Genomic DNA, 22,128 nt, shown 5'->3' with positions numbered 1-22,128 from the left:
AATAAATTTTTATTTTAAAATTTAGCTTTTATATTTATTATTTTTAATTAAATTTTATTAATTTTAGTTTTTATTTAATTTCTACTAAATTAGTAATTAGAATAAATTTTTTATTCTAAATTCTTTAATTCTAATAATATTTAATTTTTATTATTATTATTTTTTATTTATATTTAAAAATTTTTTTTTCATTTTTCAATTATTTTCTCTAATATTTTTTTATTAATTAATCATTCTCCAATTTTAATCTTTTCATTAATTTTAATATTAGTAGTAATAATTAATTTAAAGTAGTTTTTAATTATTATTTAAATTATAGTTTTAAAATTATTTAAATATTTAATAAATTAAATAATAATTTTTTAAATTAAAATATATTTTTTAAAAATTTTTATAAATTATATAAACCTTTTAATATTATTAAATATTTTATTATATAATATAATAAAATTAAATTAAATTTTTACTAATATAATATATTTATTTTTTTCATTTAAAAAATAATAATATATTTATATAACATTTTCTTAAATATTTTTTATATTTATTAGACTTTTATATAATATTACTTTTAATTATTAATAATTAGTTTACTTAATAACTAAATTTATAGAAGATTTAATAAATTAATAACTTTTAAAGAAATTTATTTTTTATTTTTTTCTGAATTATTCTTTATTAAAAAATAATATAAATAGTCTAGTATCTTAATAGATTTAGCTATAATAATTCTAACTATTAAATTGGCTATATTAGCCTACTACTAACTCTGTACCTTTTTTAAAAATTTGAAGCCTATAGGAGGCTAAATCTTGACTTTCCTTTCTCTTCTATATTTAATATAGAAACTCCTTATAGTCCCTGATTATATAGGAGTATAATGAAGAATAAATAAATAAATAAATAGCCTTTATCCCCCTATAACGGCAACCCACCTTTGTAGCAATTTGATGGAGCTAATATATTGATTTGACACGACATCCCGATGGGTAACTGTCGTAGAGTAAGAGGCCATTTGCATATTCATGCTTGGCTACTGATACTACTGTAAGTAGGTATATATGGGTATGCTTCCTTTGGTTATGTGCCCAACAAGATCCTTGTCACTGGGACCATGTTGCGGCTTTGGGAGGCCTGCCTGCTAGTGGTGATATCACAACATGAACCGTCCCGCGCGCATCATGCATACATGCACTTCGTATCAACCATGCACCAAGCCAACTCGCCTCTCCTAAACTATAGAGTCCTTTATTCGAATGTGATAAAACGCGGGAATCTCTTAGCCTCAGCCTCGTCAACTTGGCTCCCCGCTTTTAAGAACATTGCGGACCTTCTTTGTGGGCGGAGATCGAGGTAAACCAGGTTTCACTATGAGTTATCTTGAGATATCCCTTTAATTACCATCACTTGCTGCTGGCTGTCCTTCGCAGGGCAACAAGCGGCTTGCATGGGGAATCAAGGGAGGCTGAGACACCGACTATGACAACAATCACAGAAAACCCGAGCCACCTCGACGAATTGGAGGGAAGAGAGGCCGTGGGAAAACCAGCCGCCTTCCATGTCCTTCGGTGGCATCAGGGTGAGAGAGCATGAATGAATAACCAGCACACCCGAGCGCCAGCTTAGCCAGCTAACCCAATGGTACAGGTCGGGACTTTGAGTGTTCAAAAATCCAGAATGTCACGGATCTGCCTCAGCTTGCCGATTGTGACTTGACAGTGATGTGAGTTGAGCGCACAGCCAGCTCCATAGGCGGCCATAAAATGCAACAGACCAGAGAGACCTAACGAAGGCCCTAGTCTCGCCCCCTTCGATAGTCCCAGCACAATCCCTGATTTCCGAGCGCTGGTAGACCGGTATGAAATTCCAAGCGGGTTTGTGTTGGAGAGACTGCAGGGAGTGACGCACTCCTTCGGCGCGTCGCTAGCCAGAGACGGATCGCAAAGTGAGTAGTACCTAAGTAACGTCACCCTCCAAGGCCTTGACAATATTCGCTCTGTGTAGCCTGGCTGCAGCAACTTGGACATCATCTAAACGCTTTAAACCAGCGGTATGGATGCATTTTCTCTGCACGGCGTCTTCCCCAGATGCCGAAAACGCAGAGTGGCTCAAGTCCGCGGCCGTCCTGAAATGGTCAACACCAACAGCCAGCCGTCAAACACCCAATAATCAGGACAAACGCCACGCGAATGGTCCTGTTACTCTTATATGTTTTCGGCCGATGGAGGGTATCTGCGAGCGAATCTTCCACCTCGCACAAGAATCCAATTGGGGAGATGTCCTTCAAGACCCGTATCTATTGCTCGATATGGTGTATGAATCATGGTATCTCCGTCTGGACGAGAGTGCCTGGAAGACAAATAATCTTTGCCAAAATATCGAAAAGGTACGCCGGGCATTCCATCAATAGGAGCCGGTAGAAGATAACTAAAAGCTGATGAGCATGAGCGAGCGCCTTTTCACTCCCTGACAGGATGCATTCAAAGGCACCAGAGACCTTGACGCGAGTTTCCCGGGCCCACCAGTCGTCGATCTCTATTACGTCCACACGATTGCCAAAAATGCGATCTTTATGCTGGAAGCCGTTGATGCCACGCTTCGGTCACTCGACGCAGCCATCGCACATCACCAAGAGCTATCATATACCATCTCTCCCCCACCAAAGAATAAGAAGGAGGAGGATAGGTCAATTGATCTGGTGGATGGAACATCGGATAAACGCTCCCCAATATGGAGAGCCACGCACGGCATGCTGTTGCACCGCAGGGAGCTTTTCCAGGAGACCAGATTGCGCACCATTAGTGTTGAAAAGCGGCTGACCAACATTATCAACCTCGTATGCTTTCTTTCCGGTGCCCAGAGGCTCCAATCTGCTCTGCGAGCGAATTACCAGCTGCTGACTTGTGGTTGATCTCAACAGGCGTTCAACATTGATGCTATGCGAAACAGCCGCATAACCCAACGCGACAGTTATAGCTTGAAAGCGCTTTCACTGGTTGCCACCGTTTTCCTCCCTATTTCGACTGTGGCCACAGTATTTAGCACGCCATTCTTCGAAGCCTCTGGTCCGTCGACATCTCCCCAAGCTAGTGACGTTCAAGGAGGGGGGACTCTGCTTGTTAACAGTAAGTTTTGGCTTCTCTGGGCGGTCTCAATGCCTATTAGTGTAGCCCTCATTTTCGGCTGGTGGTTCTGGGTAAAGGGAGTTGATGCAGGGTCCAGAACGAGGAGGATAAGAGAAAAGGACGTTGAAAAGGGATAGACCATAACTATCAGATAGTTATACCTCCTAGGTAACTAGATTTTGAAGGATGATAGATATAACTAGCCCGATATAATCATGAAGAATGACCATTTCTCTCAAGGCAAGCTCTAGTTATAGTTAACTAATTATATGACCTATAGAGACTTCAGTCTGGTAATTCATTGAAGTTTGCATTCAATATCTGTCCCATGGGAGAAGAAGAGTTGGAGTTTGCCAACTGTTGGCCTGCATATTGCAATCAATAGCTAGTCCATCTTCCAATATTCAAGTAGCATTAGTTACTTTCACCTTCAGAATATATATCAATGTAGCTGACTATTTATTTCGTATATCCATTAGTTATATCGAGAAGCGAATTTACCAGCATAAATCCTTTCTACCCATACTGGAGACCCTCTGGCGACTCGAGGGAGGACAATTGAAGCTGCTGTAGGCTAGCTATACCCATGACCAGCTGTCCAGTGCGTGAGGCTGCCTTGCTGTATCGGCATTAGGATAGCTATATTGCGCGTTATATAGTTAGCCATCAGATAGATACCAGGTGGAGAGGCCTGAAGAAGCCTCAGACAAGCCAATTTCCCTGGCTGCAACCCGTAGCCACTATGGCTGCGACTCCAGAGGGCCCCTGGCTCCATCTCGCTGCGGACTACGGGTAATTAACATACGATCCAGCTGGCCACTTTCTCACAAGGAGCTGGAGCTGGGAGTCGCCTTGCTGCCGTTGGATGATGGATTATGGATTATGCGGGATTCAGAGACCAAGCTGAGCATTTAGTTCCAGACCTGTATCATTTTTTGGTGACTGTTATTACAATGACCTCAAGGAGAAGGGTGTCTATGTACAAGGGAGCTGCTTTTTTTATTTTTAGTAAAAAAAAAAAAAAAAAGAACAGGAAACAAGCCGTAAGAAAGAAATGATGCCATCCAGGATATAGATAGATAGGTATACCGTTTCAAGAATGGAGGGGAGGATATTCAAGCAGGCTAGCTAGGGGAGGTATTAATGCAAAAGAGATCCAAACCAGAGGGAAGAAGAAAAGAGACGAGAAGGAAATAAGAAAAGAAAGCAGGAAATAATGGAAAAGAGAGTAGAGAAAGAAAGACAAGAGAGAACGTAGAGAGATGTATCAGAGAGAGAAAGAAAGAGAAAGAGAGAGAGAGAGTGTGTGTGTGTGTGCGTGTGCGTGTATGGTGTTTACACGGATGGGCAGCACTGGCGGCCCGGGGCACAGTCTTCACCACATTCGAGCAGACAGGACTCGCTGGCGACGGAGGTGAGCTGGGAGCTGCCTGGGCGCAGGGAGTTCTCCTCGCTCCCCGGGTAGAACTCTGGCTGAACGGTGGACGAGTGGATTCCGTACGCGTGGAGGCATTTCCGGACGTGTCTCGCAAGGGTCATGTACCTGTCGGAGCCTTCGCCCTTGATGTCGAAGCTGACCTGGATGTGGAGCGAGGCGACGAGCTTGGTGTCGCTGAGCTGCCAGACGTGGAAGTGGTGGCAGCTGATGATGCCCGGAAGCTGCTCGATGTCCTCGATGATGTGGTCGATGCTGAGGCCGGCGGGCACGGCCTGGAGGAGGATCCTGGAGGCGGCCTTGCAGAGCGGGATGGCGGAGAAGAGGATGATGACGGTGATGAGCAGGGAGATGGCCGGGTCTGCATAGTAGCGCCAGGTGTAGTCTGTCAGCCAGATGAAGAGGGCCGAGACGATGACGCCGATGTTGCCGAGGGCGTCGCCCAGGACATGAAGGAAGACGCCGCGCATGTTCAGGTCGTGGCCGTGGCCGTGGCCGCCGTGGCCGCCGTGTCCCTGCTGGGCCTGGCCATGGGCGTGCTCGTGGTCGGCGTCGGCGGTGTCCTTGGCCCTTGCGTGGTTGTGCTGGTCGTGGATGTCTGGACGGGGCTGGACAGAAGTGGCAGCGTAGGGCGTGGTGGTGACTTTTGGGGCGTTGGGTAGCAGCCGGGACTCCTCGGACTGGCGGACGTCTTCTTCCCTGTCGGACTCTGAGTCTGGCGAGGGCTCGTCCTCGAAGCGGCTGGCCTGGATGATGTCCTGGCGCAGGCTCGCCGGGTGGCCGCTGATGTCCTCTGCGTCTCTGAACCCGCTGTATCGCCTGCTCTCGCGGCTGACCCGGCTGATGGAAGGGTGGTGGCGTGAGTGCTGGCGGGCGCTGGGCGAGCTGGGGATGACAACGCTGTTGGTCAGGGTGGTGGGCGTGAGGGCGGCGGAGGAGGGCGGCTGGGCAATCTCGCGGGAGTAGCCCAGCTCGGCGGACTCGATGGCCTCGTCGGCGCCATGACCGTGGCCGTGTCCGCCGTGCGAGTGGTCGTGGAAGAGGAGGAGGCCGAGGATGTTTGAGAGCAGGCCGAGGGCGCCGACGATGCAGATGAGCTTTGGGTGCTCGACGGTCTGGGGCTCGACGAAGCGATTGATGGCCTCGAGGAAGATGGAGAGACACAGGGCGACGAGGAAGACGCCGTTGATGAGGGCACCGAGGGTTTCAGCGCGTTGCCACTGTCACCGCCAGCCGTTAGCCGTCATTCTCTTGCAGATAGTTGAAGTGGTGAAGTGGTGAGATGGTTGATGGTGAGACTCACGCCGTAGGTGTATGTCTTGGAGGACTTTTCGTTGGCGACCTTGACGGCCCATAAGCCAACACAGAGCGAGAGGACGTCGTTTAGCTGTCATCACCGTTAGTATCAATCGCAATATCAATAACTACCAATAATTGTTTGTTTTCTTCGCGTAGTGATCGACGTACCATATGAAATGCATCGGCGACGAGAGCGAGCGAGTGCACGGCATAGCCTGGAGGTTGTTAGTAGGAGAACCCGCAAGAGGTACAGACAGGCCAACTCACCGACGCTGAGCTCGACAACGAAGAAGACGGAGTCAATGATGAGGAGGAGGACGATCCTCTGCGACTTGGTCAATCCCATCCTGCCGTCGTCGCTGTCGCCGTCGCTACCGTCGTTGTTGCGTGGAGTATTCTAGAGAAGAGAAGAAAAGAAGCAAAGAAGAAAAGAAGAAGCGCCGCCAGGGCAGAGCAACGAGTTAGTCAAGACGACAGGCCAGCCGGCTCATCCGCATCCTCGTCCTGCTTCGTCTGAGAGTGTCGTCCGCGTCCCTGAGAATCGAGGTCGCCGTCGCCGTCGCCGTCGTTGAATTCCTGGTTCGCTGAAGCTGCAGGTTTTTGGTGGCGCACAAGAAAGCCGACGCTGAGTCAGCGCAGGAAGAAGCAAGGAAGAAGAAGAAGAAGAAGAAAAGAAGAAGCGAAGAAGAAGCCAAAAGGGAGGATGAAACGCCGGCCGGAGTCGTCTATAAGGTCGAGGTCAGGCAGATCAAACGGGCAGCAGATCAGGCGAGGCCGGGGCAGAGGAAAAAGGAGGCGGCCAAGCAGGCCAGCGCAGCGGCAGCGTTTCGCATCGGCGCTACCGCCCTATATCAGGGACCCTGAGGGCGAGACAGGGAGCATTATTCTTCTTCTTAACAGCCTGCAGTAGCCAGAGAATAAATATTATTATTATTATTGTTATTATATGGTTATTCGGAGTCGCGGCGGGCACTGATCATGATGACGAGGACGAAGATGACGGCGACGACGGCGGCTGAGACGAGGCCGATGAAGTTGACCTCGCGGCCGCCGGCGTGGACCCGGCCGCGGGCGAGGGCATGCTGCTGGCGCCAGAAGCGAAAGGCCCCCGCGACGGCGACGAGGACGGCCAGCAGGTGGCAGACGCAGGCGAGCGGCTTGCCGACGCGGTGGAAGCCAAAGTCGGCGTTGTGGACGACGGCGTGGTTGAGCGAGAAGAGCTGCGCGATGAGCACGCCGACCATGGCAAACGTCAGCGAGGTGCGCATGTACGCCAGGTACGTCCTCTCGAGGGCTATCCTCTCGTTAGCATTATCTCAATCAATATATATAGAAGTGTTTGGAGTACCGAAGTGGTCGCGGTTCTGCTTTCTGGGGACGCGGATGGAGATGTGCGCCCACCAGAAGCGCTGCAGGCCGGCAAAGGGCCCGCTGGGCTGTCTGCTGGCCGTCGTCAGGACGCTCTCGGTGGTCGGGCGGCGCGAGGCGACGATGCCCAGCTCGCCCGAGGCCACCGAGATGGGCGAGCTCGACCGTGAAGCCGGCGATGCTGGTGATGCTGGCGAATTCAGGGTATTCGCAGTATTCGCAGTGTTTGGGGTGTTTGGGATGCTGAGGGTCGCCATCTCAAGGGTCTCTGGCGGGCCTGGCAGCTCTGGCAGCGCCGGGAAGGGCTCATTCCCGTCGTTCTTCTTCTGCCCATGGTCGTCGTTCTTCTGCGGCTGCTCGTAGCGGTCGCTGTCGTCGCTTCGTCCGTCTGCGGGCTCCATGAGGCATTGAGGATGCTGTAGAAGAAGACAGAGGAGCAGCAGAGAATGGCAGAGATTTCCGTCTTCCAGTCTTCCGTCGGTCTCCTGTTGATCAGCCGGCTTGCTCGGGCTCGCAGGCCATGCACATCGATGGGTCTATAAAGCTGTGGATATATTGCTGTCGATGTCTGTCGCTGTCGCTGTTGCTCTCGATGTTGCTGTCGATGTGATGCCGTAGTCGTAGATGGCGATGTTTCTGCTGGTTAAAAGCCGACTGCCGGCCAACATCTCTCGCCGGCATCTTCACCTTCACCTCCACCAGCACTTCTTCCGCTGCCCGTCCATCGCCTGCTCTCTTCTCCCTCCCTCCCTCTCTCCCGCTCAGGGCATCGACAGCAGCTTCTATCGACCTGCGATCCCGAGCTGCGCCCTTGGCGAGCTTGGCCGCGCGGTGGCTGCAGGCAGAGCGTGGGCGGCGGGCTTGGTGGCGCCGGCGAGCTGTTACACTCACACAGGACAAAGCAGACACAAAGAGGACACAAAGAGGAGACACGGAGATGCAGGGAGAAGAAAAGGACAGCTGGTCCTCAGAGGTGCGAGATAGGGGCTTCTGTCTGCGTGGAGGGCGGTTGAGCTGGCTGACGATATACAATAACTAGGCATACGAAGCGGCGGCGAGCTTCGTGCCCCGGCTGGCGGACACGGTGCTGCAGCTGCTGCAGCCTCGCCGCGAGGACAGAGTGCTCGATGTCGGCTGCGGCGACGGCCAGTTCACGGCCAGGTTCGTCTCTGCCGTCGGCGCCGTGCTGGGACTCGACTCGTCGCCGGCCATGGTCGAGGCTGCGCGCGCGCGGCTGGCGGGATCCTCGTCCCCAGCGGCCTTCCGGGTGCTCGACTGCAGGCTGCTCGGACAGACCGACATCGTCGACGGCTCCTGGGACAAAGTGTACGATCTACATACCATACCCTACATACTACGAATACGGGTGTTGTGATGTGATGTGTTAGGCTGACGGTTGATAGAGTGTCCAACGCAGCGCTGCATTGGATCCTGAGAGACGCCAGCACCAGAATCCCCGTCCTGCAGGCCATCTTCGACTGCCTCAGGCCCGGTGGCGTCTTTGTCTTCGAAATGGGCGGCCACGGCAACGTCGCGGAGGTCCACGCTGCCCTGCTGGCTGCGCTCGTGCTCCATGGCTTGCCGCTGCAGCAGGCCAGAGACGCCAGCCCCTGGTTCTTCCCCTCGGCCGCCTGGATGCGAGACGCCCTCGAGGGCATCGGCTTTGTCGTCGACTCCCTCGAGGTCGAGTACAGGCCGACCATGCTCACCGAGAGTGACTCTAGAAGCAAAGACTCTGGGAGCAATGATGCCAATGACACCGGGATTGCAGGATGGGTCAGGCTCATGGGCGCCTCCATGATAGAGACGCTGCCTCCCCAGGCCCGCGAGGACGCCATCCGCTCGACCTGCGACCTGCTGCACTCCGTCATCTCGCGCGAGGACGGCTCCGCCTGGCTGGGCTACGTCCGTCTCAGGGGGGTTGCCCGGAGACCTGTCCTGTAACTATATCTACTATTTTGCATGTCCTCGCATTCTTAGTCCGCCCCCCTTGGGCCTCGAGGGTGCTGGGCAGGTCTGAAAGACGGAGGTGGTCTTGCTCTTCAATCTTGCGCTGTTCCCCTGAGCAGTATATATATACATATATACACATATATATACATACATCAGGGTGACTCTCTGCTATCCATGGAGCAAGGATGCAGGATGTCAGCTCTGTCCGTAGCGCGTTCATATATAATCTGAAGCTATAACCACAGACCAGGTATCAATATCAAGGTATATAGTACAGTCAATCTATCTATCCTACATCTAGTCTATATAATACAACATTACTCTGCCAGCGAGATCTTCTTCACCTCCCAGCCCTCCAGATCAGGCCACTCGTCCTTCTTCTGGCCCAGCAGGCAAAAGGACCGCTGTCCGGCCTCGACAAGATACTTCTGCGCTGCCTCGCTCACCTCCCGCGCACTCACGTCCAGCACCTGCTCGCGCCAGACCTGGTCCATCTCGTGCGTCACGCCGCTCAGGAAGTACCGGTGGCCCTCTTCCTCCACGCTGACGGGCGCATCCAGCCCCTGGAAGATGCTCAGCTTCGCCTCGTCCAGCTCCCGCTGCGTCCAGCTCCGGTCCCGCGCATACTCGCCGCTCTGGCTGAACACCCGCAGCGTGTTCAGCGGGTTCGGGTCCCGGTAGCTCGAGAAGCTGAAGATGCCCCTGACCGGACCGTTGCTCGCTCCCGCCCCGTACGCTCCCCCCTTTTCCCGTATCTCGGGATGGAGGTAGTTGTGCGTCAGCAGCTGGGCCAGCACGCTCAGGGGCGCACTCGACCGGCTCACAAACGGCACAGTCTCCATAGCCAGACCCGAGTACGACACCTGGAATGGCAGGTCATACAGCACCTTGTCAGACGACGGCCTGGGGAATGGCTTCAGTGTGGTTTTGGCTGCTGCTGCTGCTAATGTCGTGGATTTCAACCCAGACAGCCACCGCTGTAGCACAGCTTCGTTCTCTGCTCGCATCGCAGCCTCGCAGACAACTCGGATTCTCAGGCCAGATGATCGTCCCAGAGCAAACGCCTGGATCGTCTGCAGATGGCCAATCAGCTCCTGCAGCCGTTCCGGCGACCGCTGGGCGTCCTGGAGCAGCTGGGCCATCTTCTGGATCTGGGAGAGGCCAGATGTCTGCTCTTCCGCCCAGAACTTCCGGGACAGCGTGGACGACGCCATGTTCACCGCATAACGATGGCCAGATGCCGCCACTGCGTCCAGCGCACCGTTGCAGCTCGACTTCAGCAGCTCCTCGATCATCCGCGGTGCATCCGGCCCTCTAAACGCACTCTCGTTCACCAGAGTGGTCAGAATCGACAGCATCTCCGGCATGTTCTTGTCCAGTGCAAAGCCCGAGAACTGCATCCCTTCTGAGAACCGGTCCAGTGCCAGCGGAGAGGACGCTGCAAAAGTGGACGAGCTGATCCCGCCCGTCTTCAGCTTGATCAGGTCTTCCCACTGCTCCATCCGTCTGCTGCTCGTGCCCAGACGCATAATGCAGTCGTTGAACAGCGGGAGCAGCAGCCTGAGATGGTCCGGAAGCTCGTCCAGAGCGTTCAATATCTGGATGTACGACAGCCCGTTGGTCGGGGCCTGCCGCCACACAACGTCAACGCCGTCAACCTTCGACTCGCTCAGTTCCTTCTTCTCCCTTTGCCGCGGGATATCCTTGACCGTAAGCGTAGGCAGACAGGACAGATCAGCCTGCTGGGCTGCCTCCTGGACGTTGAGCAGCTCCAGTTCTTCTTTCTTCAGCTGCTCTTTGGCAGCATCTATCGACCCGTACTTCTGGCCGAGCTCTTTCATCATCGTCTCCTTGCGGGCAGCCTCTCGTTCCACCAGCGAGTCGTTATACGTAGGATCCCCGTTCATCGTAAACGCCATGTACTTGTCATTCATGAAATACTTCTGCATCAGTCCTTCCAGGTAGCCTCCCTTTCCGTAACGCTTCTTGAACTCGTTGATCACCTCGTTCCACGCCAGGTCCTTCATCGGATCAGATCCGTTGAACCACGACGAAATGACTTTTTCCATTATCCCCATGCCGAAATTGGCTGTCTTGTGTCTGAGAGCGAGTTCAAGCTGGTGCAGCATGCCCTGTACTTTTTCGTCGTTGAAGCCCTTGGAAAGTTGTTCTTCAAACACCTTTTGTATGCTCTTCTGAACGTCGGGTACATCTGCCTCTGATATTCCATTCACTCCAACAGAAAAGATAGGCACTTTTCCGGACGTGTCTAGCCCGGTGTTGGGGGTGAACGACGAGCCGATTCCGCTCTCGATAAGAGCCCGGTACAACGGAGAGCCGTAGCCATCAAGTAGCAACGACGACAGTATCCCCATTGAAAAGAGCTCAACGTTATCTCTGGAGTCTCCCGCGTGCCAGGAGACCGAAGTCTTTGTTTGCTTGTCCTCGCTGGCAAAGGTATCAGTTGGGCCGCTCACTGTGACATTGGTCGGTCCAGAGCTCAGGTCAATAGGCATCTTGACGTCCAGCGGATTGGCCTTCTTCTCGAACCCGTTGAGCACTTCTCCTACCTGGGCCAGATGGTCGGCCAAAGGCATGTCTCCATAGGTGAATATTCGTGCATTGCTCGGGTGGTAATTTGACCTGGAATAGTCAACCAGCTGTTGGTGCGTGAGCTTTGGGATATGCTGCGGGTCACCACCAGAGTTGTTTAGGGCCGGGATTATCTGCTCCCTGAACCGGATGTAGTAAAGATAGTTTGCATCAGACATCTGCCCCTTCATCTCGTTATACACGACGCCCTTGAAGACGATGTCATCGTCCTTTGCATGTTCACTCGAGGGCCCATCCTGCGAGCTGTGTTCAGCAGCTCTGGCGTTCTCTGGGCCTAACCGCCAGCCTTCCTGCCGAAAGTCCTCCTCCTTGAGCAGTGGGTGTAGAGTTGCATCTAGATAGACAGAAAGCAGGTTCTGAAAGTCCTTCTTGTTGGTCGTAGCAAAGGGATATGTGGTATGGTCCGAGGAGGTGAAGGCGTTCATGAAATTAGAGAGTGAACGTGGCAGCATCTTGAAAAAGGGGTCTCGAACGGGATATCTAGAAGTAATCTGTTAGCCACATCCATCTTTCTGTCTCTAGACCCGTCGTATATATAGATATAGATATAGATATATGCGGTAAGTGTTGGGTATACTGACTTTTCACTGCCGCAAAGGGTGGTGTGCTCGAGGATATGCGGCACTCCGGTAGCATCCGGAGGGTTCGTCTTGAACGAGATGCCAAAGACATTGTTCTTGTCGTCTCTTGCAACATGCAGGTAGTCTGCGTCCGTCTTCTCGTGCTTCAGGTGGATGGCACTCAGATGCAGCTCTGGGATGTGCTTTTTCTGCTGCACGATGAAGCCATGCAGCTTCTCGCCAGCCGCCGGATAGCTCTCCAGCGCCGTCACGGTCGACGTAGACGCCCATCTCCTGTCCTTCAGCTTCAGTCCCAGGCTGCTCCCTGGCTGAGCATGTCTCGACAGCGCTGCCGGAGCCCTGAAGCTCCCCAGCTTGCCCAGTCTGCCTCCCGACCGCAGCATCTTCACGGCCGTCTCGCTCTCTTCTCAGGCCTCAATTGTATTATCCAGTCTTCAGCGTCCAGCCACTACCATCGTCGACTCCAATGAACGGAAATCAAACCGAGTCTTCCTGTCTTTTTTTCTCTTCCGGAGCTGTAGAATCGAGATCGCAATCCGCGGTGGTGGTTTATATAACTATAGAACGACGGACGATCAACCGCCAACAGCTAGTTAGAGATAGTTAGCTCACGTAGCGAACGGCACAGGCAGAGACGAGCTATCCAACTGTCGTCCTCGTCCTCGTCCTCGTCTTCTTCTTCGGCCTGTATGTTGGTTATTCCAAGCCTGCAGCGAAGTAAAGAAAAAACGAGTCGCTTTGGCGCTAGAGACGCTGCGGCGCCGCTCAATTGGCTGTGCTTCCATTTTCTCTTGGTCTTTTTTTCTTCTTTGCTCTGACAAATTTGGCCCTTCGACGGAACAAACACAACCTCCTCCGACGCAGCGACGGCGAGACAAGCAAGCACACGCAGAGACCGACGCAGCAACGGCAGACGCAGAGACCGCGAGCGGCTTTCGATCAGGCTGCCATACCTTGTTGTTTTTTGCTCGAGCCCGCCTGTTCTTCTTGCTCAGCGGGCGGACCGGCTGCCGCCTACCGGGACTCATCGCCAACCTCTCTCGGACCTGAAGAAAACGCACGCCCAGGACGCTGCTGCGAAGAGACGGACTGTCGACTGGGATGGTAGATACGGCGGACCTCCCTTGTGTCAGTGTATACGTTCCGGCTGCTGCCTGTTGTTCAGCGGCGAGGCGGTCGTGAGGGACCCCAGAGGAGGGCCAGGTGTGTGTGTGTGTGCATTCGGAGGAGTGATTAAGAAGATATCAGCCATTACGAGACGGAGGGACCCATACGGCGGGTGAATACAGTGCTGTTCAGAGCCCAGAAAAGCGGACGACGATGGCACCCACGGCTATAGCGAAGAAAGGGAAGGGCAAGAAACATGCCGACCCAGGCGAAACCTCCAAGCTGCTGGCTGCAAAGATATCCCAGCTCGAGCAAGATGCGGCTGGTGAAAAGGACCAGGAGGCAGAGATAGGTATGTTATTATTCTCCCTGTCTCCATCTTGTTTTTGCTGTCTCTTTTGTCCCGCTTGTGATTATTATTATACTGTCTTGTTTTTCTTTGCGCCTAAAGAGTGATTCATTCTAACCGCATGGCCGTCTCTTTCTTTTTTCTGGCCGATGTGATTATCTACAGAGCGCGAGGTCAAAAAGGCTACCAGAGACCTAAACCAGCTGCTAAGCACTATCGAGTCTCCAATGACCCGTCTTGAGACTGTGCACAAGAAATATACGGAACTCCTGGCAGAGATGAAAAAGCTGGACCGTGACCACAACAAGAGCAAGAAGCGTGCAGACCAGCTGCAGAAGGACCAGGACAAGGGGAAATCTGAGCTGAACAAGACGGTTACCATGAAGGACAAGCTCGAGAAGCTGTGCAGAGAGTTGACCAAGGAGAACAAGAAAGTCAAAGTGCGTTTACCCCGGAAATTGTGGCCGGATTTGATGTATATGTGTGTATACCAAAGGGCGGATATTGATCGATAAGACAGGATGAAAACAAAAGGCTTGATGATACCGAAAGACGAGCCCGCGGCATTGTGAATGAACGTCTGGACTCCTTGCTCTTCGACATCCAGGATGTGATGGCAGCCAAGGGAAGCTCCAGAGTGGAAAATGTCGATATCGACCTTGACGAAGCGTATGTTTCTCGCCTCTTTTTTTTCTTTTTCTTTTTCCTTTCGAGTTTTTATATCAATATTGGTTGGATATTGACTTTTTGATAGCCTCCGCGCAAAGATAAAGACTATTGGAGAACAGTTTGAATCTCGAGAGCTGCATTACAAGGCTATTTTGCGCAGCAAAGACGCTGAAATCCAAAGTCTTACTGCCAAATACGAAGAGCAACGGCGCAGCGCAGAAAACGAAGCCGCTAGATGCCGGGCCCTGAGCACGCAGGTTTCGACTTTCTCGCAGACCGAGGCCGAACTTCGCAGCCAGCTTAACATATACGTCGAAAAATTCAAGCAGGTATGGCAGCGCCATTTGATCATCAAGCGTCTTCTTCCATGACGAAAATATAGCTCCCGCAGATGCTAAAACCGGTGTTCACTCAGGTTGAAGATACCCTTAACAACAGCAACGAACTATTCCTAACATTCCGAAAGGAAATGGAGGACATGTCAAAGAAAACCAAACGGCTGGAAAAGGAGAATCTAACCCTGACTCGCAAACATGACCAGACAAACAGGAACATCCTCGAAATGGCCGAGGAACGCACGCGCAACAACGAAGAGCTCGAGAAATGGCGCAAGAAGAGCAACAGCCTTGAAGCCCTTTGCCGGCGAATGCAGCAACAAGGCCGTGGCCACGCCGTCGAAGGTGAGCTAGACGTGGACGATGAAGGCACCGAGAGCGAGTATGAGGAGTACGACGACGAAGACGAGGAAGACCTAAGTGAGGACGGCGAATATCACTCTCACGGGGAGGGCGAGCAACCCCATCACCATCAGCATCCAGCTGCAAGCGGAGCTCAGCCGACGAAGCCCGTCTTTGGCCCGCCGCCGCCTCCCACCATGATCGAGGCTCGATCAAATGGGAATCTCCCGGTCATGAATGGATACATGCATTAACCCGTGCCCCGATCACGCACCGCATTGTAGAGTAATATGAACCAAAAAAGCACAACCCCCAAAAAAAGAGGTAAAAAACGAAAAGATAAAAGATAGGGAAACTTGTGTGTGTGTCTGTGTGCGTGATTGATTGAATCCATTGACAGAGTACTGATGGCCAACCCTTGGAGCGGGCCATTTGATATATTGAACGATACGGTCAAAGGGGGTGAATTGACACCTCTGTCTTGGATGCCATGCCCCATAGCCCATTATCAACCAACCCACTGTCTGCCACATCTTGAGCCCTCCCCGTTAGTTAGAAATGTTTTGCGTAACGATTTTGTTCATCTACTTCGTCTCTACTGTTCTCTAGTCCCCTGATACGCAGGTCAAATAAGTCGCGGTAGTCATTATCATTGGTATTGTATCAAGTAAAAGGCCCGCCTTCTGGCCTGGTGTATTCCTGGTATATTCCACCTATCTAGTGCTGGACTGCTAGGGAGGTTAAGTATAAGATCAATTAGCCTGCTATATGTATACGGACAAACAATATAGACGGGTCATAGCTTGCTGCCCTGCCTATCCCCCATGTAAGAGCATCCCAGCTCCAGCATCTGCCGGGCTTCGGCCACCATGGAGTCGACGATGTCTTTGGCTGGCTTGATATCCTTGACGACGGCCGCAACCTGGCCCATGAGAAAGGGGAAATCGATCTCCTTGTCCTCCTCCATGTCCTTCATCAGCGGTACAATGCCGTTCTTCGTCAGGCGCAGGATCTCCTCCGGCCTGCTCTCCCATTCTCGGATGTAGTCGTTCTCTCGACACCGCAGCGGCCGGCCAGATATCACCAGTGTCCGGACGGTGTCCCCGAAGCCAGCACTCACCACGGCCTCCTTGTGCAGCTGGCTGGCACCGCTCTCCTCCGCAGCAACGAACCGAGTGCCGACCCAGACGCCAGCAGCCCCCAGCATCAGCGAGGCGGCCAGGCTGCGGCCGTCGTTGACGCCGCCGGCAGCGATTACAAGCGGCGTCTTGCCCGTCAGCGGGCTGCGGTACTTGCGGCAGACGTCCACGACAGCCGGTATCAGGATCGAGAAGGGGATGTCCCCTGTATGGCCGCCTCCCTCTCCCCCCTGGGCGCATATGATGTCCACGCCCGCCTGCAACGCCTTCTCGGCATGTCTGGGAGCGCCCACCATGTTCATGATCAAGATGCCGGCCTCGTGCAGGCGCTTGATGGTATGGGCTGGCGGGATGCCGACGGCAGAGACAAACAGCTTTGCGCCGTGCTTGATGGTCACTTCGATCAGCTCATCGAGCTGGCCGTGGGTATAGTCATGGTTGGTAGCTCGAGCGCCGTCGCCGACCTTGGGCAGCGCCAGGTCCACGCCAAACGGCAGGCCGGGATCCTTGAGATGCGACTTCAGCTCGACCAGCATCTCCTCGAGCTGTGCTGGGCTGTAGCCGAGTCCCCCGATGGTGCCGAGTCCGCCGGCATTGGAGACGGCGGCCGCCAGGGGGCCGCCAGAGGTGCGCGCCATGCCAGCGAGGAGGATGGGATGCTGGATGCCGAGGAGCTCGCATAGGGGGGTTTTGATAGGGGATGCCATGTTTATTTTCTGTTGCTGTAGCTATGTCATTGAATGTTTATTGAATAGAGAGCCGTCCAAGTGACTGAAGATGATAAAAAGACACACGTAGAGACGCATTTGGTTGTATTGATCGCCAGCTGCCGCTACATATCTAGTTAAGCAAAGTCTACCAAATCCTGAGATGCCGCGGCTCCGCATTCCCATGAGACGCCAGGCTGCCGTAGCTGACTAGGTACACCCCGGATGCCCACCCTGCGAACCGCTTCCCTCGGCTTTAGTTCTATGATGTCGCACTCAAAGGGCGTTAGTACGGAGTAAGTCTTGCATGAAGTCACCTCCTGACATGTTGGGCCACTTGTTGAATCGTTAGCCTAGCTGCTATGCCTGCTGTTCTGGAGAGAGTGAATCGTGGGGAAAACCGCCTATTACTGCGTGTGCTTGTGCCAGTTGTAAGTTATGATTTCTTCAATCTTGACAAGGACTCTAGACTCCTTGCAAACAGGGATCATACTAGAATCCTCGATTGAAATGCCGTAGAGCTGGCTAAGCAGCCTTTCTGTCACCAGTCTGTTTCTGCAGTCAGTAAGTCTCCTGCTCTGATCTAGGCAACTCCCAAGAGAATCTTCTCTAGAATTTGAATGTAAAGCTTGGCCGCATCTCCCATATTCGGGGGAGGGCGCTATTCTTAATCCTGAGCCCTATACACGCTTCCTCAATGTTCTGACTCTGATATGCGAGGTTGTCTAACCACTTCTGTTGTGCCTCGAAATTGCAGAATCGACTCGTCCGAGGGCATAATCATCACCGGTATTTGAGAAGAGGTGGTGTCCATTTCTCTAGACCAATCGATTGACTCCGCCGTGAGGTAGGGTGAGTTGTCAAAGAGTTTGAAGGCTGGGACAGCTGGGGTGCGCCGCAATATCGTGCTCTGATTTGGGGCGGGAGTAGCCAGATGCAGTCCTCTATAAAGGCCGGGAGTATATCTTGTATAACAGGGGCCATATTCATCGGTCAGGCTGGTGCGGCCAAAGTAGTTAACTAGTTATACCAATCCACCAATCCACGGGATGAAGTTATCTTTTGACAGATGGCCAGTTTGCGCCCTAAGCAGACAGTAGATGGAGAAAAAAGGAAAGGAAAGGCCTGTAGAGAGTCCAGCAATGAGTTTATAGCCCGTCGAGGCCACCGAGTGAATACTAAAAGCTGCTCGACGTCGCGAAGTCGCGAAGTTGAAGTCGTGAATTAACACAGTGAACGTCCACGTGACTGCGGCATATTGGAACTTAAATGGAGTTCGCGTTCTTTTTGCGCGTCGAGCTTGAAGATGAAAAAAAGCGCCGGCTGGCTGATGGTTAAAGTAGCTGAGACCGCAGCAGAAGAGCGTTGCTAAGGACCAAGACGGGGGCTGAGAAGCTGATACAGCGCAAAGGGAGATAGTTCTTGGTGGGTTTGCTGCGATTGGCCTCATACATGGCCATGGAGGACCCCGCGGAGGCCTTCCTCTGCCCGCCGCTGTAAGTCGGTCTTCTTCACTCTCGACCTCAAGCCCAAGCCGTTTGGCGACTCTCTTACTGACACTCTTCTGCAGTGACGATGACTCTCCCGAGACCCAGTTCCGTGAAACCTCGTTATACAATCCCATGGGCACATTCCGGTTGGCTCCCGGCGCAGCAAGACACTACCAGCAGCAATACTCGGACATCTACTTCCTACGGCTGACAAGACTCAAGCCGGCGGTTGCGGAGGTTGCAAAGGCCGCCTGGGAAGGCTATAATGTACGTGTGATTCCCGGTTGAGCGCAGCAGAGCTCGGTCCCATACCCATCTAAAAGTAGGTTCAAAGCAACATGAGCAGCAACATGGACTTGGGCTCGGACTGTAGCTACTCGAAAGAAGATGCTGATCTTCTGTTTTATGTCGGTTAGATTGCCGGAGAGTATGCGCGAAGGGTTGATCGAGTGCTCGATGTCCGCCAGGGTAAATTGTCGTGGATCGTGGGGACGGTTTACATGGATCTTCCGTTAAAACCCAGTATCATGGACGACATCTCTAAAGAGGTATGCGTGCTCCATCTTGCAGCAGTGAACAATTGTGGCTTATGCTGACTGCTACTTTTAAATCGCTAGAACTGGACTGCAGCCCCCGTACCACAAAAGACATATAACGATCCCAACAGCAAAAAACCCACCCAGACAATGGTGGAGGATGAATCGGGAAGACTGGTGCTTACAGGGAGTCTACTGCAATCTACCTTCCTAGTCACCGGAGTTGTCGTTGCAGTCCTCGGGACAGAGAACGCGGACGGTCAATTTGAAGTGGTTGATATCAAGGTCCCGGATATACCCCCACAGCCTGCGCGATGGGAGAGAGAGCAGGAACCTACTACAGATGTTGGTGTACCGGCAAAGCGCAAACACAGTGCTCTAGAAGCGGGTAGCAGTGGATCTGGAAAGAGCAAGAAAATTGCATTCGTCAGTGGGTTGGGCATTACTGGCACTTCTGGGGATACAGTGGCCCTGTCCCTCCTCGCGGACTACCTCCTTGGTTATACCGGAACCATCCCCAGCACGGATGATTACATCGCCACCAATCCCTCCCAGATTTCACGCCTTATAATCGCGGGAAACTCCCTGGGGGCCAAAGCTGCCTCTACCGTCAATGATGCTACTAATTCGGAAAAGCGGCCAAAAAAGTATGGCTACGATGCATCGGCTTACAACGCCTCGCCAATTACTCTTTTTGACAGCTTTCTCTCTGATATACTTCCAAGTATCCCCGTGACTCTGATGCCGGGTGAGACGGACCCGGCAAACTTCTCTCTGCCACAGCAGGAAATTCACACCGCTATGCTTCCTCGGTCGAAAATATACTGTGCTCCCATAGCACCCAAAAGACAGGCCCTACCATCTGAGCCTGGCTGGTTAGACAACGTCACAAACCCTTGGGAAGGAGATATTGAGGGATGGAGGTTTTGGGGTACTAGTGGGCAGAATGTCGATGATGTTCTCCGATACGTCAATCTTGAAGAATTAGAGGACGACGAAGTTGAAGATATAGAGAATGGTGCGCGGCTTAAGCTGATGGAACACTTGCTTAAATGGCGCTGCGGTGTCCCGACTGCGCCCGACACTATATGTAAGTCTCCATCACATAGCGCCCACCATGCAGCAGGCTCCTTGCTAACCGTCGATCCAGGGTGCTATCCGTACCAGGACAAAGATCCATTTGTCATACAATCGTGTCCGCATGTATTCTTCACAGGGAATCAGCCACGCTTCCAATCTACTATTATCGAAGGTGGTGACTGGGGGTCTGACGAGGACAGCATCACAAAAGTCAGACTAATAGCCCTGCCCAAGTTCCACGAAACCGGAGAGATAGTTCTACTAGATACAGAGACTCTGGCCGTCGAGGTCGTCAAGTTTGGTACTGTAACAAAAGCCGGTACCACTGAAAAGGAGGAAGAAATGCCTGATGCGTCATGAATATTGATGATTTTGCCTAGCAAGCGCCTCTAAAAACAATACATGCAACTCCAAGCGACATATTAATTTAGAGCTTTCCACACTGGAATATAGTAACGAAGCAGAAATGCTTTGCTCGGATGTATTGCAATCCACTGACTAGTTATCCAGTAGAAAGCCTGTAGTTTTTCTGCTCGTTAGGGTTCTAACGCCCAACTATCAAATTCACTAGTTGCCCAAAGTTAGCCACAACCAACTAACTAGTTAGTTATATTACTTCTTTTTCAACGTCGTCCCTAACATATGGCCTAATATATCCCACGAAAAGCTACTGGAAAAGCGACACAAAATGCTCATAAATGAGAATACATGTAAATATACACCGTTTGGCTTGATTCAGAACGATTAAAGCGGGGCCAGGGTTTTTGAACTCACTGCTAATACTTTATAGGCGTGTCCTCTTCGAGAGTTCTTCTGGTGCCATACTCAAAGCACCATGTTCCAAGATACCATGAATGGATGAAAGATCCTGTATGATTCCTCTGATGCACTGGAGATTCTCAAAACATAAAAACTGTTCATTATAGAGGTTATACCGCTTGGAGTCTGACGCTGACTTATCCATGTCAGGATATCAGGAGATACAAGAAGCTACAGCCTCAGAACCCCTTACTCTAGAAGAAGAGTATCAAATGCAACATAGCTGGAGGCAAGATGCAGACAAGTTGACATTCATCACCTGCCAACCCATACCCTCGGCGTCTACCGCTTCCGGCGAGGCAGACGCTTCGGAGTCATCCCAAGCCGCGAGCTCTTATAAAATCAAACCTATGGATGACGACGCTTCTGACCGAATGATAGGAGACGTGAATCTGTTCTTGAAGTTGGAAGAACACGGTAGCAATGACCAGGAACTGGAAAATGCACCAGAAGAAGTGGTCGTGGGCGAGCTAGAATTAATGATCGCGGAAAAGCATCTGCAACGAAGAGGCTTCGGGAGGGCAAGCCTGGTCTGTTTTTTGAATTATGTGGTCACTCATATGGACCAAATTCTATCTGAATACCAGGGCCACACTGGATCTATGAAAGCAGGAGAATCTGAGATTATAGCAGCTAAGAGACTCGAATATTTCGTGGTTAGAATCGCAGCCAGCAACGAGCGAAGCGTGGCTCTTTTCAAGAGCCTTGGTTTTACTGCTGTATCGGATGAGCCGAATGTCTTTGGGGAATTGGAATTAAGGAAGTACAGTCTAGAAGACTCAGGGGAACTGCAGGCATGGATGAAGCATTACGGAATAGATGCATATAGAGAGCTACCTTATAACTGAGCATAATTTGGGCTTTAGAATTTGAGATTTGAGAGTCCCTCAGTCGAGTTGTGAATGTATAGCTTCATCTAGCAAGCTGCTGTACTGATCGGTTCGGCATTACTCCTTGAAAAGTTGAGTAAACTGATGACGTACTTTTTACAGCCCCTAACACACGATGCTGGCCCTATTCATTAACATGTAATACCTCATCGAGAGCTCGTAGTAGGCCATTTATATGATATGCTGTGCTGCATGCAAAGAGTGTAGTATGGATATGCTTGTGGATAAAGCCCTGGCCGTAAGTTTCAGGTAGGGAGTAATTCATTGGATATCATAAGAATGAGACAATTC

The 22,128-nt window shown here is 51.7% G+C and overlaps 9 protein-coding genes across 9 annotated transcripts; 5 read left to right on the top strand and 4 right to left on the bottom strand.

Moving 5' to 3' along the window:
* Window positions 1-1,207: 1,207 nt before the first annotated feature.
* TRV_02872 (uncharacterized protein) lies at window positions 1,208-3,422 on the top strand (the record flags this gene model as incomplete). The annotated part of the gene is made up of 8 exons (XM_003023004.1): window positions 1,208-1,353; window positions 1,431-1,579; window positions 1,648-1,723; window positions 1,800-1,949; window positions 2,005-2,386; window positions 2,474-2,836; window positions 2,921-3,125; window positions 3,406-3,422. The coding sequence occupies 8 exons, from the start codon at window positions 1,208-1,210 to the stop codon at window positions 3,420-3,422; spliced, it is 1,488 nt and encodes a 495-aa protein (XP_003023050.1).
* Window positions 3,423-4,460: 1,038 nt separating this feature from the next.
* On the bottom strand, window positions 4,461-5,954 carry TRV_02871 (uncharacterized protein; the record flags this gene model as incomplete). Its single annotated transcript, XM_003023003.1, has 2 exons — window positions 4,461-5,780; window positions 5,889-5,954. 2 exons carry the CDS (start codon window positions 5,952-5,954, stop codon window positions 4,461-4,463), a joined length of 1,386 nt encoding a protein of 461 aa, XP_003023049.1.
* An 81-nt stretch (window positions 5,955-6,035) lies between these two features.
* On the top strand, window positions 6,036-6,723 carry TRV_02870 (uncharacterized protein; the record flags this gene model as incomplete). The annotated part of the gene is made up of 3 exons (XM_003023002.1): window positions 6,036-6,083; window positions 6,113-6,319; window positions 6,499-6,723. The coding sequence occupies 3 exons, from the start codon at window positions 6,036-6,038 to the stop codon at window positions 6,721-6,723; spliced, it is 480 nt and encodes a 159-aa protein (XP_003023048.1).
* Window positions 6,724-7,175: 452 nt separating this feature from the next.
* On the bottom strand, window positions 7,176-9,400 carry TRV_02869 (uncharacterized protein; the record flags this gene model as incomplete). The annotated part of the gene is made up of 5 exons (XM_003023001.1): window positions 7,176-7,712; window positions 7,894-8,241; window positions 8,273-8,541; window positions 8,583-9,165; window positions 9,332-9,400. 5 exons carry the CDS (start codon window positions 9,398-9,400, stop codon window positions 7,176-7,178), a joined length of 1,806 nt encoding a protein of 601 aa, XP_003023047.1.
* Window positions 9,401-9,497: 97 nt separating this feature from the next.
* On the bottom strand, window positions 9,498-12,757 carry TRV_02868 (uncharacterized protein; the record flags this gene model as incomplete). Its single annotated transcript, XM_003023000.1, has 2 exons — window positions 9,498-12,273; window positions 12,375-12,757. 2 exons carry the CDS (start codon window positions 12,755-12,757, stop codon window positions 9,498-9,500), a joined length of 3,159 nt encoding a protein of 1,052 aa, XP_003023046.1.
* Window positions 12,758-13,694: 937 nt separating this feature from the next.
* TRV_02867 (uncharacterized protein) lies at window positions 13,695-15,430 on the top strand (the record flags this gene model as incomplete). Its single annotated transcript, XM_003022999.1, has 5 exons — window positions 13,695-13,833; window positions 13,996-14,270; window positions 14,351-14,499; window positions 14,585-14,828; window positions 14,882-15,430. The coding sequence occupies 5 exons, from the start codon at window positions 13,695-13,697 to the stop codon at window positions 15,428-15,430; spliced, it is 1,356 nt and encodes a 451-aa protein (XP_003023045.1).
* A 542-nt stretch (window positions 15,431-15,972) lies between these two features.
* TRV_02866 (uncharacterized protein) lies at window positions 15,973-17,022 on the bottom strand (the record flags this gene model as incomplete). Its single annotated transcript, XM_003022998.1, has 1 exon — window positions 15,973-17,022. The coding sequence occupies one exon, from the start codon at window positions 17,020-17,022 to the stop codon at window positions 15,973-15,975; it is 1,050 nt and encodes a 349-aa protein (XP_003023044.1).
* A 1,452-nt stretch (window positions 17,023-18,474) lies between these two features.
* Window positions 18,475-20,488, top strand: TRV_02865 (uncharacterized protein; the record flags this gene model as incomplete). Its single annotated transcript, XM_003022997.1, has 4 exons — window positions 18,475-18,518; window positions 18,593-18,779; window positions 18,929-19,060; window positions 19,130-20,488. 4 exons carry the CDS (start codon window positions 18,475-18,477, stop codon window positions 20,486-20,488), a joined length of 1,722 nt encoding a protein of 573 aa, XP_003023043.1.
* A 602-nt stretch (window positions 20,489-21,090) lies between these two features.
* On the top strand, window positions 21,091-21,795 carry TRV_02864 (uncharacterized protein; the record flags this gene model as incomplete). Its single annotated transcript, XM_003022996.1, has 1 exon — window positions 21,091-21,795. The coding sequence occupies one exon, from the start codon at window positions 21,091-21,093 to the stop codon at window positions 21,793-21,795; it is 705 nt and encodes a 234-aa protein (XP_003023042.1).
* Between the last annotated feature and the right edge of the window lie 333 nt (window positions 21,796-22,128).

This window comes from Trichophyton verrucosum (genome assembly GCF_000151505.1).
Source record: "Trichophyton verrucosum HKI 0517 chromosome Unknown contig00242_1.f1.exp, whole genome shotgun sequence".
NCBI lineage: Eukaryota > Fungi > Ascomycota > Eurotiomycetes > Onygenales > Arthrodermataceae > Trichophyton > Trichophyton verrucosum.
This window is presented reverse-complemented; position numbering and strand designations above follow the sequence as displayed.